General features: G+C 44.7%; 3 protein-coding genes across 5 annotated transcripts; 2 read left to right on the forward strand and 1 right to left on the reverse strand.

Annotated features, from left to right (window-relative positions):
- The first annotated feature begins 713 nt into the window (after positions 1-713).
- On the forward strand, positions 714-6840 carry il2rb (interleukin 2 receptor, beta). Its single transcript, XM_052049858.1, has 10 exons — positions 714-1691; positions 2846-2940; positions 3301-3451; positions 3522-3588; positions 3675-3768; positions 3865-4016; positions 4596-4767; positions 4964-5066; positions 5306-5375; positions 5493-6840. Exons 1-10 carry the CDS (start codon positions 1681-1683, stop codon positions 6243-6245), a joined length of 1668 nt encoding a protein of 555 aa, XP_051905818.1. The 5' UTR covers positions 714-1680; the 3' UTR covers positions 6246-6840.
- A 1319-nt stretch (positions 6841-8159) lies between these two features.
- Positions 8160-10533, forward strand: c1qtnf6a (C1q and TNF related 6a). Of its 2 annotated transcripts, none has more exons than XM_052049864.1 (3): positions 8160-8318; positions 9524-9724; positions 9877-10533. In XM_052049864.1, exons 2-3 carry the CDS (start codon positions 9529-9531, stop codon positions 10422-10424), a joined length of 744 nt encoding a protein of 247 aa, XP_051905824.1. In that variant the 5' UTR covers positions 8160-8318; positions 9524-9528; the 3' UTR covers positions 10425-10533. The 2 variants fall into 2 exon arrangements, with proteins under 2 accessions (XP_051905824.1, XP_051905823.1); XM_052049863.1 differs by having other exon boundaries at positions 8161-8318; positions 9518-9724.
- A 1172-nt stretch (positions 10534-11705) lies between these two features.
- LOC127590348 (carbohydrate sulfotransferase 12-like) lies at positions 11706-15586 on the reverse strand. Of its 2 annotated transcripts, none has more exons than XM_052049860.1 (4): positions 14717-15586; positions 14335-14487; positions 13927-14106; positions 11706-13285 (listed from the first exon to the last, which is right to left on the reverse strand). In XM_052049860.1, the coding sequence occupies exons 1-4, from the start codon at positions 15095-15097 to the stop codon at positions 12956-12958; spliced, it is 1044 nt and encodes a 347-aa protein (XP_051905820.1). In that variant the 5' UTR covers positions 15098-15586; the 3' UTR covers positions 11706-12955. The 2 variants fall into 2 exon arrangements, with proteins under 2 accessions (XP_051905820.1, XP_051905819.1); XM_052049859.1 differs by having other exon boundaries at positions 11706-13504; positions 14717-15572.
- Between the last annotated feature and the right edge of the window lie 2068 nt (positions 15587-17654).

The following is a 17654-nucleotide window of genomic DNA, read 5'->3' on the forward strand; positions in this document are numbered from 1 at the left end:
ACTCATACAACAATGCAAACAAACTAAGAGATGCCATAAGGGCCATGTAGAACATTTACCAAAATCACTGCATACTTGACGTTTTATTTTGAGTTCATGGTCACTGCGAGGGCCAGTCAGTGACTTTGGGTGGGCCGGATGTGACCATCCTTTGCCCAGATCCGTCATTGACTCCAACATCCGTGCCCGCTCTTGTAATTGTCTGAGTACCACGCACGGTCTCATGCTTGCTCACATTGTGGCACTTGACACGCCTTTGCCAATCTCGAAAGTGTCGCGTGGCGCTCGCACGGCGCTCTTTCACCTCCGCCTTCCGTGATCCTCGCCCGTCTGAGCGATTGCAGCAAGCAGGGAGGCGGGAGGGAGTTGTGAGCGGGGCGCAGAAGACTTCTGGCCGACTGCGGTTGTCAGCAATAGTTTGTATGCACAAGTACATTGTGGTTTTTAATGCTGCACGTTGTCACACAACAGCCTTTTGTTGAACTCCACAACAGAAACGAGACATTCTCACAAAACTGTCCTTGTCGTTGGCGCAACTGACCGATTCAAAACACCGTATTTTCGATTTTATTCCCATATTTAAACGCTCGGAATGAGGTTGATTGCACACCGTCACAGAGGGAGGTAACGAACAATTTGTCGATTGTTGTTTTGCAGGCCTGCACAACCGCACTGCGTCATGCTGAGAGAAGTTGCTCAAGAAGGTCACCTGAATATTAGAGACGACTTTTCCAACGTCAACCAAAAACACACCCGGATTTTCAAACATTGAAACCATACATCGGGACGATCATCATCTGGTGTGAAGCGCCGATGTTTTTTTGAATTTTGATCAAAACTATGGAAACTAACAAACAGAGGCGGTCAGAGCAATGATCCCTGTGGGATCCCACTGGCCCTTTCATATTCCCGAATTCCAATGGTGACTCTGTGACCCCCTGGAGCATAACAAGCTCTGTTGACTCCCCCGAGATGTTGGATGACCTTTTGAGCAAGAAGACGTTCTCCAACCGTCTTTTCCTTCACGTTTGCCACCAAAGCGTTTGAGTGGCGGTCTCGGGTTGAGCCTCCAAGTCAAGTGCCGCATCTTCAAAGCTTCTTAAATAGCTACGTGCTTCTAAATATGGCCTGTATTCACTTTTTTGGGGGCATTTGGATCTCTTTTAACTGGAGTTTCATTGATTCAAACCACTTCAGAGGGACAATGCGAGCGTCTCTCTCGACAAAGCGATTGAAACAGGATGTGGTGTCTTTCCAGTGCACTGTATATCTGAACAATGGTAGTAAGTTGTGATCGGCGGTGAGGTGTCACTAACAGGTGCTGGCGAGCGGAGGGAGGCGCCACGAGTGACATTTGCACTCACCTTCCCACCTTACCCTTGCCCGTCACTCTTTCGCTAACACTTTGCGCGTCACAGGGCTTCCTGTTAAGGCCCAGACAGAAGCTGCGGTTGACGATTGGAAAATGTCACCGGCCACCCAAAAAAAAGAGTTAAGGCTATAAGTAGGCCAGAGAATGAGCGGAAGAAAGACCGAGAGAACAAAATGAGAGCATACGAAAGGGAAGAAGGACAGTGAGAGAGATCAAAGAGAAAGAAATCTTCCGCTGAAGCCGACGGTCCGGCAGAAGGAGCGAGAATGTGGCTCCTGTCGGGGAGGCGCTGACGCCTTCGCTTCGCCATGAAAGTCAGGTACAGTATCGGCTTTGTAATTTCAAGATTTCTTTCTTTTCAGTCGCATTCATGCTTTAGGATTTGGCCGATGGGGAAAATTCTAACCGCATCCGTGGCCTAATTTAAGCGAATGATGTTGACAGTTATGAGAACAATTCGTGGCGAATGGCTCGTGTTTTGTGCTAGCCTAAAAATCATCAGCCAACCATCAAGTAACGAGAGCTCATTTTGGATTTTTAAAAAAAAATATTTTTTGTTACTGCACATTAGCAAACCTGTGGGAACAAAGTTTAAAATAGCATCAGGCATCTCTTTTTTTCTTAGTATGAGCACTAAGCAAGTTAATAATTACCGTAAGTTATACAATTAATAATCATTTTGTGATCAGATCAATTTTGCAAAGTTAGCAAAATGTGGAGATTAAGTAATCAACAGGAAACCAAAAAAAAATCCTTTCTACTTTTACAGCCAAGTACATTTAAGAATCTGTATTTTTTTTTCACAGAGTGGGAGGGTTTTTTTTCGCCAGCTTTAGAAATGACTTGATACCCATACTTTTGTTTCCTCCGCATGCGATCAGTTTTCAGTTTTGTCTTTGTACTTCTAATGACTCATTTCTAAAAAAACAAAAAAAGTCCAGCAACCGAATGGGGAGAAGTCCTCGCTCTAAAACTGTTTGATATTTTTTTTTCTTTGACAGTTCTCATTTAATTCCCTGATTCTTCTTTTTTTCCTTCTAAGTAGGACAACAGTACAGTTAACCAAGTTGAAAGCAACAAGGATGGAAGTCGAGTATTCAACTGAACTTGCCATGAAGGGAATCGTGTCCATTTACATTTTCTGAAATTATTCGACAAGTATGACCAGTTCTCACGTTCGCCTGAGAATTATTATCGACAGTTTGCGCAGTTCTTGTGGCAATCACATTTTGTTGGTGTTAAACGTTAGCTTGACAACTTTTCTGACTTTTGTCTATTGGCCGCAGAGTAAATCAAGTCGGGCGAAAATAATGTCAACAATTCCCTCTTCGACAATAAAGCTTGGGTGTCATTACTGATAAATGTTGATCGAAAGTCACTCACCCCCCCCACCCCCACTCTCCCAGTGCTCAAACTCTCCATGTTGTGATACTAAAGTAATACTTTGACTCTACTGGGTCCATATGTTCATAGATCACCTGTGCTGAAGATGGGGCGGGTGCGGCCCTATTTTGTCGCGGCGGTTCTGTTTTCTCTCCGTTCTTTGGACTGCGCGGCAAACGTGCAAGGTGAGACTCATTTTGTCACTTGACGTGAGAATTGGACACGAGTTACGGTTACCGACGCACACTGTTGAATCACGCCAGATGACGGGTACAAAAAGGCGTCCCCCGTGGGAGGCGTGAGTAATAATTGACATTTGTCCGTTCAAATCGCATTGGATTTTGCACGTTGCATTTTGCGTCTGTAGGCTTCACGTGCATTTTGGGACGCATATTTTAATCAGGGTTTTTTTTTCTTAAATAAGAATTTCTCCAGATTCCAGATGTTAAACCTTTAAGGGACATTAAATGTTCATTTGAGTTTGACTAACACTGGATTTGGCTCCAAGTGCGCCAAACTTTTTCATCTTTTGTTTTTTTTGGGAGGGGGGAGAATTTCAGGGCTCACCTGCGTGAATGACTTCATCAACAATGTCACGTGTACACTCAACATTTCTTCGGGAGAAGACTGCATGATCTATGGCTACAAGAAAATACGAATCAAGAAGGATGTGGGGACACGTGCAATTCTAATCAGGTAGAACGGATCGCTACAATATTTATGTATAATGCGTCACAACGCCCACTTGTATTCCTTGTCGACTTAGTCGGAGCTGCAAGGTGAAACAACACCGCAACACACGTCCCGGATGCAGTTTTGTCTTTGAAAATACAGTAAGTGTTCGGAGGAATGTATCCACTTGTAATTACATGGATCTCCTAATTTTCTTTCCGATTCATGTCTCGATGGGTTATTCCAGAAATTCACCTTTTTCGAGGTGATGCCAAACATCAGCATGAAATGTAACGGTGGGCTGGTGGAATACCTCAAAGACTATGAACCCAAACGTCACAGTGCGTACATTTTGTCTTGTCTTTTTTTTTTTTTTACATTTTTCATTCATTATAACCACAATAATTGAAATGAAGAATGTGTGTTTGTGTGTGTAGTCAAAATGCACCCGCCGGGGCTCCCTAATGTCACCTTCACTGACAATGACACCGTGATAGATTGGCATCCGGGTAGTCCCTGCTCTGTGCTCCTCACGGCGTTTGACTACGAAGTTCAGACGCTAAACAGTGACCCAATGATAAAGGCAAGTGTGTTGCACGTGCTGGCGTTTACATTTTGACCAATGGCGCTCGGTGGTGTCAATCGGTGGCTCCACCGTCATAACCAACATTGCAAGACAGTAGCGTAGTAGGTGTACATGTTCATTGAAAATAAATATTTAAAAAAAAAAAAAAAAAAAGGCAAAGATTTTCTTCCTAAAAAGTATTGTTCATATTTTTGGAAGCAACTGTAACTTTATGTGCATTTTAAAAATAAACATTGCACTTTAAGAGTGAATTTGCAATTCGATGTAATGGACAATGGGGAGTAAACAGACAACCCTGCCGGCCCCAATTAGTCTAATAAATTAAGGTTCCATTACGCCTTGTTATGATTTACAAAAAAAAAAAAAAAAAAAATCAATTTCACGGGATAGTGCATTTGAAACAAATCAAGAGGAAATGGAACACTGACCTTTCAACTCACCAATTCTCGGAACACCGAATACTTTCCTCACACTATGCGATTACACTTGTCAATAGAATAATGACTCCGCTCAAATGCAAACGAATGTGATGCTGCGTAACGGTCAACGACACTGAAAAAAAATAATATTGCTGTGGCTCAGCAGGAGGTTCACACATTTCCCACCAACGAGCCACGTTTAAGGATCGCTGCCGGGCTGCTGAAAGGCAAGCATCACGTTCGTGTAAAAGTTAAGCCGACGCAGAGGAAAGGAAGCCAGTGGAGCGAGTGGAGTCCACCTGCATCCTTGGTCTGGCCGGAATCAGCAAATCAAGGTAAGGAAGAGGGAGAAGCCGAATAGCAGCTTGATGTGACATTTTAATCCCAACATCAACATTTGTTCTCCTGCGCTTAAATTTGGATGCACCGGCAACTTGCCTTGGGCATAAATTTGTCATCAAGAGAAGAGAAGGGAATTCCTGCACCATACGTACAATTCAAACCCTCAAGCTTTTTTTTTTTAAATTTCAGAATGGAGTCTCTCTGACAACTTGATCATATTGGCCGTTTTGATCGTCGGGGTCGCCATTATTGTCATGATGCTGGTGTTTTACAAATGCAGCATTGGAACTGGGTGAGTAAAATTTGTGCGTTCATAGTGTTGAATGACTTTTATTTTGAAGGTTTGATGAGAAGGCGGCGGTGCAGCGGAAAATGGGGGGAAAAAAGAGCAACAAAAAAAAAAAGCAGGCAATTAAATGGACACCTTTCTGACAGCTGAAATGGATATTTTTTTTTCTTTTATGCAGATTTTTAATACAGCTATCGCCTCTTCAGTTTGTACCCACTAAACTGCCACGTGTACCATTTCAGATTCCTCAAAGTGAAGCCAGTTCCAAATCCTTCAACATACTTCCAAACTCTCCACGGTGGAAATCTAAAGGTAAATAATGTCGATGACATATATGCAAGATGAACACACACACACACACACACACACACACACACAAAAAGCTCGTCAAATGTGTTCCTTATTCGGCCTCTGGTTCTTTTTCTGCAGAAATGGCTCAATCCCACTTGTGTCGAATATTTGCACTTTGCCCAGCCTATCGATCACATCTCCCACGTGGAGGTGTGTGAAAGCTGGGACGCGGGTCCTTCCGCCTTCACCCCGCCCAATTCCACTTGCGCCCCGCAGCCTCCGAGCAACATCGAACCGTCAGCGGGCTCGGATGAGATTCCGAAAGACATGCTCGCGGGCAATTCATCCTCGTCGAGTTTCTCGAACTTGGGCTATTTTGCATCCGGCTCTGCCGGCAGCTCTGTTAAAACTGAGCCCAACCTCGCCCACTTCGCATCTAAAGACGATTTCCACATCCCGCATAAGGCACATCATCGTAACTTTCACCTTTGCCCCATTTTGTCCGAGTCTCCGAGCTCCGAGAGCTTCGAAAGAGGAGCGCAAAGCCCCGACTCAGGCTTTTGTGTTGGAAAGGAAGATGCAGAGGTCGAGGAAGTTAAACAGGGTGCGAATGGGGAACAGGTTTCAGGTCATTGTAGCTCCTCGCCCCGCAGCCTCCCTCTCCATCTTCCAGCGCAGATAAGTTGCCTTTCGTCACCTCTCAATTTGTCTCCGACCTCCTCAGATAGCGCTCGGACGCGCGCGCCTACGCTAGCAGCTAACGTTAGCGCCGCAGGCTGGCCCGTTGCTTGCACAACGTACAGGCCTTCCTCCATGCCAGTGGAGTCGTGCAAAACGGGTTATTTCGTCCTACAAGAGATACAAACTACCTTCAGCAACGCGTCCATCTGAGATGGATCCGTTTTTTTTTTCTTTGCTGCTTAAAAATCACCATGAACTCGAGCACTCGGTAAAGCGCGGACACCTCCAGCATATTCGCTGTGTCAACAAAAGTGGGCAGAAAACACTGCTTTTGTCCGCACGACCATTGTGCACCCCTGGGGGGGAGTGGGGGGGTCTTGTCGGGTATAACATGAAAAACGTGAGAGATGAAAACGGTTTTGCTACGTCGTACTCGCATGGAACGGACACAAATTTGTGGAAAAAAATGGCAAAGTTGATTCCGTCATGTACATTCCAATCATACCAAGCAATGCAAGATGTGAGCTGGCGCTTTGAGCCATAAAAGTAAATCCTCAGTCATTAATGGCTTGTAAACCAGCATTGAAGGGCTCTGCAGCTGTGAAAATAAAATATGCTTTAGACGGGTGACTGTTCACCTTACTTGCTTGTATGGCCTCAAAAATGTTTGTTTTTTTTGTTTTGTCTTCATTTGTGGTTTGTTTGTGTGTGAGAATTATTACTGCTCTCGTCTGAAAACGTGCAGAACATTTCCAGTGTTCTCTGTGTGCCGCGACCAAACGGTACAGCTCAAAAATAAATAAATGGGTCACCCCGTGACTTCCTGTGTCGTGGTGGAAAGTGGGGCCCCGAGAAATGGGCTGAAAAAAGTCGCGCGTATGCGTGAGCAGCTAATCTGAGCCTTTTACATGTCCTGTCAGGTGGTACCGGCGGTATCGCAGCGTGCGTATTTGTGCGCGGTTTGACATTTTGCTAATGCCACAGCGAGCGCCATCGGGTCACATCACACCAAACGTACGACTGCAATCAAGGTCAGTGAGAAAAAATAAAATAAAAATCACAGTACAACGCAGCGCATAAAAATGTCAAGTTGTGGTGCTCAACACGTGCATTCATTGACATTGAAATTCATTGAAGCCAGAAATGAAGTTTGTGTCTTTTGATGAAAGACTGGCTGACTTCAAAATAAAGTGGCATGGCAGTTATGCTGCAGTGAAGTGATAAAGGCACGGATTACCGTTTTAAAGCATTATGTCTAAATAGTAGAGAATTTTAAAGAAATCTTTGGACAGGTGAAGTGTAATTTGGAATTCCCTCTCTATTCCTGTAGGTGGCCTTAGAATGTCCACCTGGCGTCAGTAACACGATTCTATTCTATATTTGCTGGTCAGGGAGAATCCAGTTTCAGCAATGTGTGCAATCCTATAATAAGGTAAAGTGGCTGTTGTCGTCCATCACCAACAGCGCTGGTCAAGATCTCCTTTTAGGACTGAAGTAAACTAGTAGATTGAAAACCGCAGCTGGTGCACAAAGCCATGACATCAGCTCCTTGCCAGGTATAAAAGATACGGGCCTGACAGGGGTTGGGGGGCTTTTTTACATCCATGCCTTGGGCCACTCAACGTTTTGGAAAGACTTCACTCTGACATTGGTTGAATAAAATCTTTTCCCAATCAGCCGTGGTCCCTGAAGTGCTCATTCGTCGGGAAACAGCCACCGATCACCGAGTGTTTTTTGAAGACCAGCGAAGCAGCAAAAACCATATACCACACAGGTTTTTTTCTTCAGGTTCCTGATCAGAGTTTAAGACAAAAACGAATCCACAACAAAACCAACCACACCAAAAAGTAGTAAAAATCATACTGCCAGTTTCCCAGGCCTCAAGCAATGACCGTTTGTCAGGTGCTACAGTATCTTTAAAAAATAAAAAATATCCTAGCCCATGTTGGACTGGGAACATTTCCAGACTCTGACCCGAACACAAAACAAAAACGTACAAATGGACTGTAGTGGATAGAAGAAAAATCTGGTGTGTTTGTTAGTAGTTTGCTCGCATTTTCTCCCATGCCAGTAAGTAGACTCTATGTTTTGCATACTATGCTGTAGGAGGGGGCAGGCATTAGCTTTCCTCCCAAAATAAACCGATTGAGGCTGCAGGGATAAGCAAGAAGCAGGGGGGAAAAAAAAAATCTCTCTCCCACAGATATATACACACCGAAGAAGGGTGGGCTTGACAATTTCCCTTCTTTGGCGGACTGAAGCAGCTGCAAAGACTTGACCAAGGTGAGATTTTGTTCCATCGTCACTCAAAATTGTGGATTATTCACCATGAAATGCCAACTTCTTTGAGGTACAATCCATTTTTTTTTCTTCCCCCAGACTCAAAACTCGCTCAACTGCTATCGTGTCTCTATGCAACGCTTCCATTCTAGTACAGAATATGCCCAGCTTAAAACTATTCTGTAACAGATAACAGAAACCATATGTGGTCATAAAACGAAACAGTTTGGAATGAAAGCACACGAAAAAGGCATTTCCATACCTCCGCAGGGGCTGTGCGAACACACAACGTGCAATTTGTGCTATGTCACGCACATGCCGGAGTACAGTAAAAGAGCAACTTGGTGCAGGAATTTGCACAAACGAGTCATACGTTGACCCCCGCCACCTCCACCACCATCCCCGCATGTTCCCTGTGTACATCAAAATGTGTATTTCTATCACGGTATATTATTTTAAATCTGCGCCGGCCGTTTCCTCGCAGTTGCGTTTCTATTTAACATATAATGCAAGACACGGTGTCCCACTTCTAGTTGGCTCGTCGCTCAGGCTTGGAGTCACAACTTTTCCTTTGAAACAGAACTCTGCTTGGCTGCCTGCTCTGGATGAAAGAAACGCTTTGGGTCATCAACCATTTTTGCTTGATCATCCTACGGTGGGATTTATTTTCCAGCTCTTGAATTTCTCCCATATTTTATCCAAGAGCAAGTTTTAACGCGCACGTGGCTGAACCACGTAACCCCCGATTTGCACAGCTGCAAGGACATCTTTCTGCCTTGTGCATTTATTTATTTTTTTGGTATCAGAAAGCAGAAAAAGAAAAAATTCCACAGTGATTACATGGCCAGCTGACCGACAAATACCCTGCTACAAATTTCCCATGTTAGTTCGACAACCTTGTTGCCGCTTGTTCTTGGGGAATTCCCGTTTTCGGCTGGACTTGTGCCCAAGACTCTTTCTGACTGGTGGGAACATCGCAGGATCAGGAAGCTTCCAGCTGACCCTTGACCCGGCCGATAAAGCGATAAAGCAAACAGATGAATGGATAATAGGTCAAATGTGCTGAAAGATGCCACAAAGTGGCGGCAAAGCGCAACATGAAGCTTCTCGACTCAATTCCTTGCCCCCCCCCCCAAAAAAAAATAAAATCAGCAAAGAATTGGTCACCCTATGGACGATTCAAAGGCTTCATCTGCCCGTAGGTGCAGGCGCAATGTTGGGCGTCCTCCTCAGCCTGTCCTTTGTTCACCTGGTGACACAGGCAGCCCCTCCCACAGGCTCCCCTGTGCCCTGCAAGCGCTGCTGCGATGACCTGCAACCAGCGGAGGACAGCGCGGCCCCTCCCGCGGGAGGGGGATACAACCAGCTGCCCCAGGTCCGCGCCTACATCAACATGACCATCCTTAAAGGTACACCGGCGGAACCTCGTTTCCACCCCTAATAATGTTGACATTTCAAAGTCTCAATTTTTACGCAATTCATTTTCTATTTGCTTACAACGAACACCTTTATGATTACAACGAAGCAGTATTATTATTATTATTATTATTTTGTTATTCAGGTGACAAAGGAGACCGTGGTGAAAGAGGGACACCGGGTAAAACTGGACCGGAAGGCCCTCCGGGAGCCATCGGACCCATGGGCTCAAAAGGCTCCAAGGGCCAGGCCGGTCTCCCCGGAGACCCTTGCAAAGTCCAGCACGCCGCTTTTTCCGTGGGCCGTCGCAAGTCCCTCCACAGCCTGGAGGCCTACCAGGCGCTGATATTCGACACCGTTTTCGTGAACCTCGACAACCACTTCAACATGTTCAGCGGGAAATTCGTCTGTCACACACCCGGGATCTATTTCTTCAACGTCAATATCCACACGTGGAACTTCAAGGAGACCTACCTGCACATCATGCGCAATGAAGCCGAGCAGGCGATCGTGTACGCTCAGCCCAGCGACCGCTCCATCATGCAGAGCCAGAGCCTGATGCTGGACTTGAACGCCAACGACGAGGTGTGGGTCCGCCTGTATAAGCGGGAAAGGGAAAATGCCATTTACAGCGATGACGTGGATATTTATGTCACCTTCAATGGACACCTCATCAAAGCAAGCTCCGAGTGAGGAGAAGAGGGGGGCGGGGAATAAAGATTTTTTTTTTAGGCAGAATGGCATCTGCAATCAACATTGTAACCAGAAAACATAAAAATAAATGAATTATTCTTTAACTTAATCCCCCGGGCTCTAAAATGGAAATGTGTTTGCTTCTTTATGGCTCTAAGTTTCAAACTGAAGTCCACTACAGGAAAAAGCCAAACTAAAACTCACTCACTTAAAGTAGAAGAGGGAAGAACACGAAGACTCCGCAGGAAGAGGACACTCCAAACAGGACGTGAACACTTAACAAGATGGCTACCGGCACTCACTGCAGGTGCACCGCAGACTCATTAGGGAGCCGACTTATCAAGCTGATGAGCTACAGGTGAGTGATGAGCAGGAAAGTCTCAGGTGTGAGATGCAGATTAACTACAAGGAACGGTAGGCACAGTTTCAATTCCCAAAACTGACTGTTGTCTACTTGATTGGATTAAGACGAGGGTTGTAAAACAAAGGGAAATGCGACATCTGCAGTCCTAATTTTATTTTTCTTCTCATATCATTGTCAATAAAAAATCCTTTGGGATAACATGACACTGATACAACATCCCATAAAAATAGTTTACACTGTATATTTAAAAAAAAAAAAAAAGGTGGTGTTTGAGACATGTCCGATGACTCTGAAAAATAAAAGAATACGGTGCGTTCATGACAGCATCAACAGTACAACCGCGTTGAGATCGGTTGCACATCACGATCCATCGCACAAGGTCCAAGACAAAACAAAAAGACAAAAGCCCAGAATATCAAACAGACATGTGGCATCACACATCCGTATGCGGTTCAAAGTAAGAATCTATAAAAAATAGATTTTTTTTCTTTTTTTTTTGCTGTATAAACATTGCAACCAAAGGCACTATCTTACATCCCACTCATATCACCAAGGATGATTCATATCAACCAACCCTCGATGACCACCAATTGAGAAGTGTTACAACTCTTGGGTTTGGTTGCAGCCTCCGGTGTGGATAAATCACGCCGTGTTACCCGCGAACGCACAAACGTGACAAACACAGGGGCGGCGGTGACTCGCACAAAATGTTCCCTTTGGAAAATACAGTTTACCTGTTCCTGCATCGAGTTAAAGTTTAAAGAACGTTGAAAGTGCAGTTCAAATATCAAAACCAAGCCGAGATGAGTCCTACGAGCCGGCTACTATTTCATCGGCGTTGCTGCACTTTTAATATGATGATACAATGCAGTTGATATCATGCTTTGAATGTGGTCAAACCAAGCAAAAAATAAAAATAAAGCCAAAAATTGAATATGTCACTTCATGTTGTATTGAAATTGGGTCTCCAAGCTGAAGGCCAATTCACTTGATCATGATATTGCCCTACTTAGTGTTGAGCGTTCCATCGGCGGTTATCACCAGTCATGCTTTCAAAAAAAAAAAAAAAAAATGGAGGATTTCAAGAAAACATTGCACAATACGAAATAAATGTCACCGGCATGCGGCAGCATTAAAAATGTGTCAGATTGGCCAAACGAGCTACAAAGCCGGCGTTGGGAAATCACATGTTAAATGCCAGCGTCCAATCAAACGTGACATCTGAGCTACCAAGTGGAAAATGCCGGCGGTGGGAGCTCTCTGGAGGCACGAAATGACACAAGACACCTTTTGTTGAGCAGACTGCTTCGCACTCATTTGTGTGCTTTGTGGGATTATGAAATCTTCAAATGAATTGTCCATTCACATTTTTCTCCGGCTCACTTTTGTGCTTCCGATAGCAGCAGATGCCAAATATTATTCTCGGAGTGAAATGGAAAAAAAGGGTGTTCATCAAAGACCCTGTGAAGTGAATTTCGAGATGTGTCTCCGATTAGACACGTTTGAAGATCATTTCTGAAAACATGTGCAAAGACCGACAACTGTGTGGCACGTGAATGCGGAGTCAGACAGTTGAAGTGTTTTTTGACGTTGCGGTTTTTCCGATTTATTTCAGCGTGGCTAAAAAAAAGTGCCCAGTGATAACTTCAGCACCATCGTTTGCATTAGCATTTAGGCGGCACAATTGTGACATGCGGTTAGCTTGCTAGCTACATAGGCCTGTACCTCAAAAATGCATCTTCAGCTTGTGAGAGTAAACTAGCGCTTCAATTCAGTTTTATTTTTATTTTTTTTAATGGATCGAGGGACTTCAAAATGAGTGTTTGGACAGGCGTTCGAGAGATGTGCTGTAGTTTCGCAGCTCAAACATCTGCGGAGGTATTAGAAAGATGCAAGACAGAGTAGCATCGATTTTTCCAGGTTGAAGCAGAGGCATTTGACTTGTAGTTGACAGCTGAGCGGGGCGTGGCTAAAACGAATTCAGTGGACACGCCCACAGCTCATGATGTCTTTTGCCATTTTGTTTTAATCGTTCAAATTTTTCTACATGGCTAGCAAAACTCTTCTCTGCGGCGTGTCAAACGTAGAGCTCAAATTGTTTTTTTTTTTTCACTTTACAGGGACTTTCAAGAAAACACTTCTTCCATCTTGTCAAGTTGCGTCAGAGTCACTCATTGAGGATAGAGCGGGGTCTATCGTAACCAAAAAGCCTGAAGTCGGGTTCATACAGCTTGTAAAGTTCCCTCCGCACCTCCAGCGGCACCGTGCTGAACCAGTCTGATTCCGAGTCGCTGGCTGTCAGATTCCTGTGCGAGGTAGGAAACTCCACCACGTTGTCCACGCGCAGCAGGCGTAGCAAATGCTCAGCGTCTTCCTCGGCCGTCTCCAAGTGGCCCACAAAGTCATATTGGATCTGGCACGGGTGACACAGGCGGTATACCTGCTGCCAGTGCTCATTAAAGGGACCGTACTTCTCCGTCTGAGGGTCCAGTAGATACTGGGTGAAATGAGAGAAGGAAGGGTGAACCCCCAAGGTAAACGCCTCATCCACAGAGTCGGGGGGCGTCGAGTGGTTGGCGTAGCGCCGCAGCATGACTTTAGCGAAGCGGCGGTAAAAGTCCTCGTTGCGCAGCTCAAATTTATCCCGGTAGGCGGATATGAGACGCACGAATGGGTCCCGCACAAAAAGGAACTTTGTGTACTTCTTCAGTTTGACCTTCAAAACAAAAGCAGCACGTCACGTTTGTGAAGGGACATTTCGAGCGATTCGTGAAGACACTGAAAATGTGTTAAAATGATAACGTCGTGCTCAGATTGCTTTCAGAACGAAAGAAACAAAGCATTCAAATGCACTCGCGACTTTTTCAACATTTTGCGACCCGTGAGTGTCATTTCTCGAGAATAACACACACTCGAATGAGGAAGCCAGAGTTATTGCAGAAAATCTGCGCAAGAAGAGAGAGCGCATGTAAATTAGGCTAAAATCAGATTTGAACCGGCGAGTTTAATATCGCTAGGGGAAAAAAAGCATCTTGACAAGTGTCATCTCTAAATGGAATTGATTAAGTCCAGATAGTAAATGAAACACTTGATCCAAAAGCACAAAAAAAAAGAGGGGAAAAAAAATATTCAACAGACCTTCATGAGGTGCCTTGCAAATTTGCCGTAGCGCTTCCAAAACTTGTTGAAGGTGAAATGCATGCTGGCGTTGTGAGCCAGATCCCTGGGGATGGCCATCGGGTCCCTTTGGGGAACGCCGTCGCGGAGCAGACTCTCGCTGAGAACGATCATGATTCGCTTCCAGTTGGTACAAGCCACCTAACGGGGGAACAGAAACGGTTAGTTCTGGTAAATTGATCACAGAAAAAAAATACAAGCTGCTCAAATGCAAAAATAATTGCCGATTGTGTGCGGCTCTTCTCAGAGGCAAATCACAAGTCAAAAACAATCCATGAAAGGGTCAAACTTTTGGTCAAAACTCCAAATCGAACAAATTTTGGACTTGTTCCCCCTGTAAATCGAGTCAAAGTAAAAATATGAATGTACCTTTGGCACGTAGCAGTAGATAACACCGTGCCTGTCATCGACTATGAGATGATCCAGCTCCTTGTTGGGAATGTCGTCAAATGAGCGGTTTTTGCCGGGGAACTCCAGGCTGTCATTGGCGCACAGATCTTTAAGTAACCTCTGCCGGTTCTCCTATTGATTCCATTTGAAAGGCAAATGCGTCAATAAATTAAAAGAGGAGTAAGACTAGTCATAAAGACATGTAAAAAGATATTGGACCAATGTGCCATAATTGCTATTAATGTAGTGATATAAAAAGCATCCTTTACCAGTTAAAAAAAAAAAAATTGGGGGAGGGCCCCAAGACATCGAAATCAATTTCTCCGCTACAATTTGTACTTTTATTACAAATTATATTTACCTGTCTCTGGCGAAGCTCTGCTGCCACTGGAGTCAAATGAATCTTCCACTCCTGCCTCGGAACATATCGCTCTTCCGCCTTCTCTGATTGGTTGCTTGCTTCGGCGGGCACCTGGTCAGTGGGTTCGCCAGTTCCAGGCTCTAAGAACTGGTTGACAAAGGCATCGATGTCGGAGAGGAAGGACGGGGGTTGGGGGGGTTGAGGCTTCTGCGGATGTTGCTGCTGCTGTTGAGCAGGTTTTGTCATTTTGGGTCCGGGTGAGACAGGGGTGTGCAAATACTGATGGGACGCTCCGACTTCCTTCCAGTAGAGGATGATTAAAAGGATCATGAAGGCGGAGCCCAGGACGACGAAAATGTGAAACATCCTGGATGTTCCCATCGTGATAAAGTGGTGCAATATGTGCCTTGCCACCTAACGGCTCATCGTCATCATCATCATCATCATCGACCTCGTTTTATGCTGAAGGGCCCCGTTACGGCGACACCATGGCAACAGATTGAAATAGTTACCTGGTTCTTTTTTTATCGGGTCACCAAGGAAACAGATCTTGGTTATAGAGCTCTGGCTATGGGGTCTCCATGGCAACAGTCAAGAGCCTCTCTCACCTTGGCGATAGATAGGCAGCAGCTATAACTGAGTCTGTGCTTATCATGTTGGCGTGCAGGACGCATCCATGGGTGAAATTCTCACCTCCGCTCCATTCGAGCAACGGCAAAGAGACAACCAAGACATTGCAATGTGAGGGGAACGAATCCGTGCAGCCGCCGCTCCATTTTAAATCTGACACGTAAGCATGACACTTGGACTTGGCATCGAAATGCTACCAAGTGATTATTCTCAGAATTTTCACAACACGTTTGCAAAAAGAAAGCAGATAGAGTTCTTCATTTAGCACATTATTTTTACACGCTCTAAAGTCGTCACTTTATTTCCTGTCCCCCCCGAAAAGGGCTGCCTTGACCTGGAAATTCATCACACCGTCGCTCCTCGCCTCACACTCCTCTCAACGCGACACCATACAAGAAGCAAATATGAATGCCTTTCTCTTCACGACCTCAACTGGCTTTCTAATCTTACTCTGAGCCAAAAGATTCATGTGCAAAGCTTACTTAATGCCACTGCAAATTTCAGGACTACCAATTTTACAACTTGTTTTGGAAACAAATCCAGCACCAGTCTGTGCCTCACTATTTCCATTTTGTACGACAGTATTTCATAGACTGAATGGACAAATACAGCATATGTGTACACCTACAGGAAAAGGAAATGGAAGAAAATACAGAGTGGTTTCCACTCTCCCGTGAAGGCTTTTGGAGTAGCTCTGTGGGAATGTTGTGTCATTGGTGAGGTTAGCAGACTATTGTTGAACCTGAGAGAGGACTATACAATCTCAAAAAGCATTAGATGAGGTTCTAGGGCGAGGCTCTCGGATTCTTTCAAACCAAACTCTTTCAGTTTCACATTAACTTTGACTTTGACTTTTCGAATGGTATATATTATACAGCACAAAAGATGGAACTCAATTGCAAAGCTTCATTGCTATCCATACCGATGTCTGTTAGGACAGATTTATAAAATATTCATAGCGAATGCTTAAAAAGTGTAGATAGCCTAAGTCAGTGTTACCCAACCAACAGTCCTTGGCCAGCCCATTTGGTAGCAGGTCACACAGATATATTCGTTTTAATTTTTTAATTTTTTTTAAGCTCCAGCGACCTATATATTTGACAAAGAGCTTCACACATTATTTAAATTAAAGCTTCGAATATGTCCTTCAAAATAATACTAAACATAATATTATCAACTACTAATAACTTGACCTTGAGGCCAAATCCAGGACATCCACCAGCATCAAAAAATGGTTTTGACAACCGGGCTGTTCATAAACTGGGGATGTATAGGTATAAAAATAATCATCATCACAACTGGGATTTGCCCGCCCAAATAGTACCGGTGCCGTTATCGGTGTCCTCTCTGGCCAATGGAGTACAATGTCGCCTTTAGCCGAGGGTTCGAGCCAGGGGAACCGGCTCTTCCTCACATATGACGCTCGTCTCGTGGAAGAAAAAATCTCGCGTAGAGATGTTTCAGCCGAAATCCTGGAGATAATAATTCAAGGTAGCCGAGGAAAACAGTGTGTCTTCTTACGGTATCGCCCTCTCTCGCTGCATTTAATGCCAAAGTAGTCTCTAGCATGCAATAAATGTGTCTAGTGTTTCTTCGAAGATTTGGCGACGCTAATACGAACTATGAGCGATGAGAAACAGAAGCTTTTTTTACCTCTTTGGGGGACGTTGTCTGCCCCGCGTCAGCTGTGATGCCAGCAGGTCTTCGATCCGCTGCTTCCCTCCCTTCGAGATCAAGCGAGATTTCTCCAGCAGGTCTTCGATCCGCTGCTTCCCTCCCTTCGAGATCAAGCGAGATTTCTCCAAGTATCGCGACAGTTTAGTTCGAGACTTCCACCTTTCTGGGTCGATTCCATCTTAACACGACAGTTGACTGCACGGTGTTTGTTGGTCTAGCTAACGAAGTGCGTCCGCTTGGCGCATTAAAGGAAAACACATATATGGAACAACGCGGTGACTGTAGAGGACAACTTTAAAAGCCATTTTCTCCTACATGGCGTACATGGTTTCGATGATGGAATTAAACGACAGGGATTAGAATAATGCTCTCATTGAGTTTCATTCAATTGTAAATATTGTCAGGTCCACAGATTGCTGCACTTGTTGCCCACTGCTGGAATAACATCCATATGACAAATGTGCAGGAACATTGAGTACCAATAATCTTTTTGTTTTCAAAACTTTTTATCAAATATTAAGGGAATTGGGGAGTCACGTGTTTGTTTTGCATGTGTGCGCGCGCACTCTCGAGCGCGCACACATACGCACGATCGTGAAGCATTGCGACACAGTAAATCACAGCACAGTAT

The sequence above is a fragment of the Hippocampus zosterae genome, chromosome 17, assembly GCF_025434085.1.
Source record: "Hippocampus zosterae strain Florida chromosome 17, ASM2543408v3, whole genome shotgun sequence".
In the NCBI taxonomy this organism is placed as follows: Eukaryota; Metazoa; Chordata; class Actinopteri; order Syngnathiformes; family Syngnathidae; genus Hippocampus; species Hippocampus zosterae.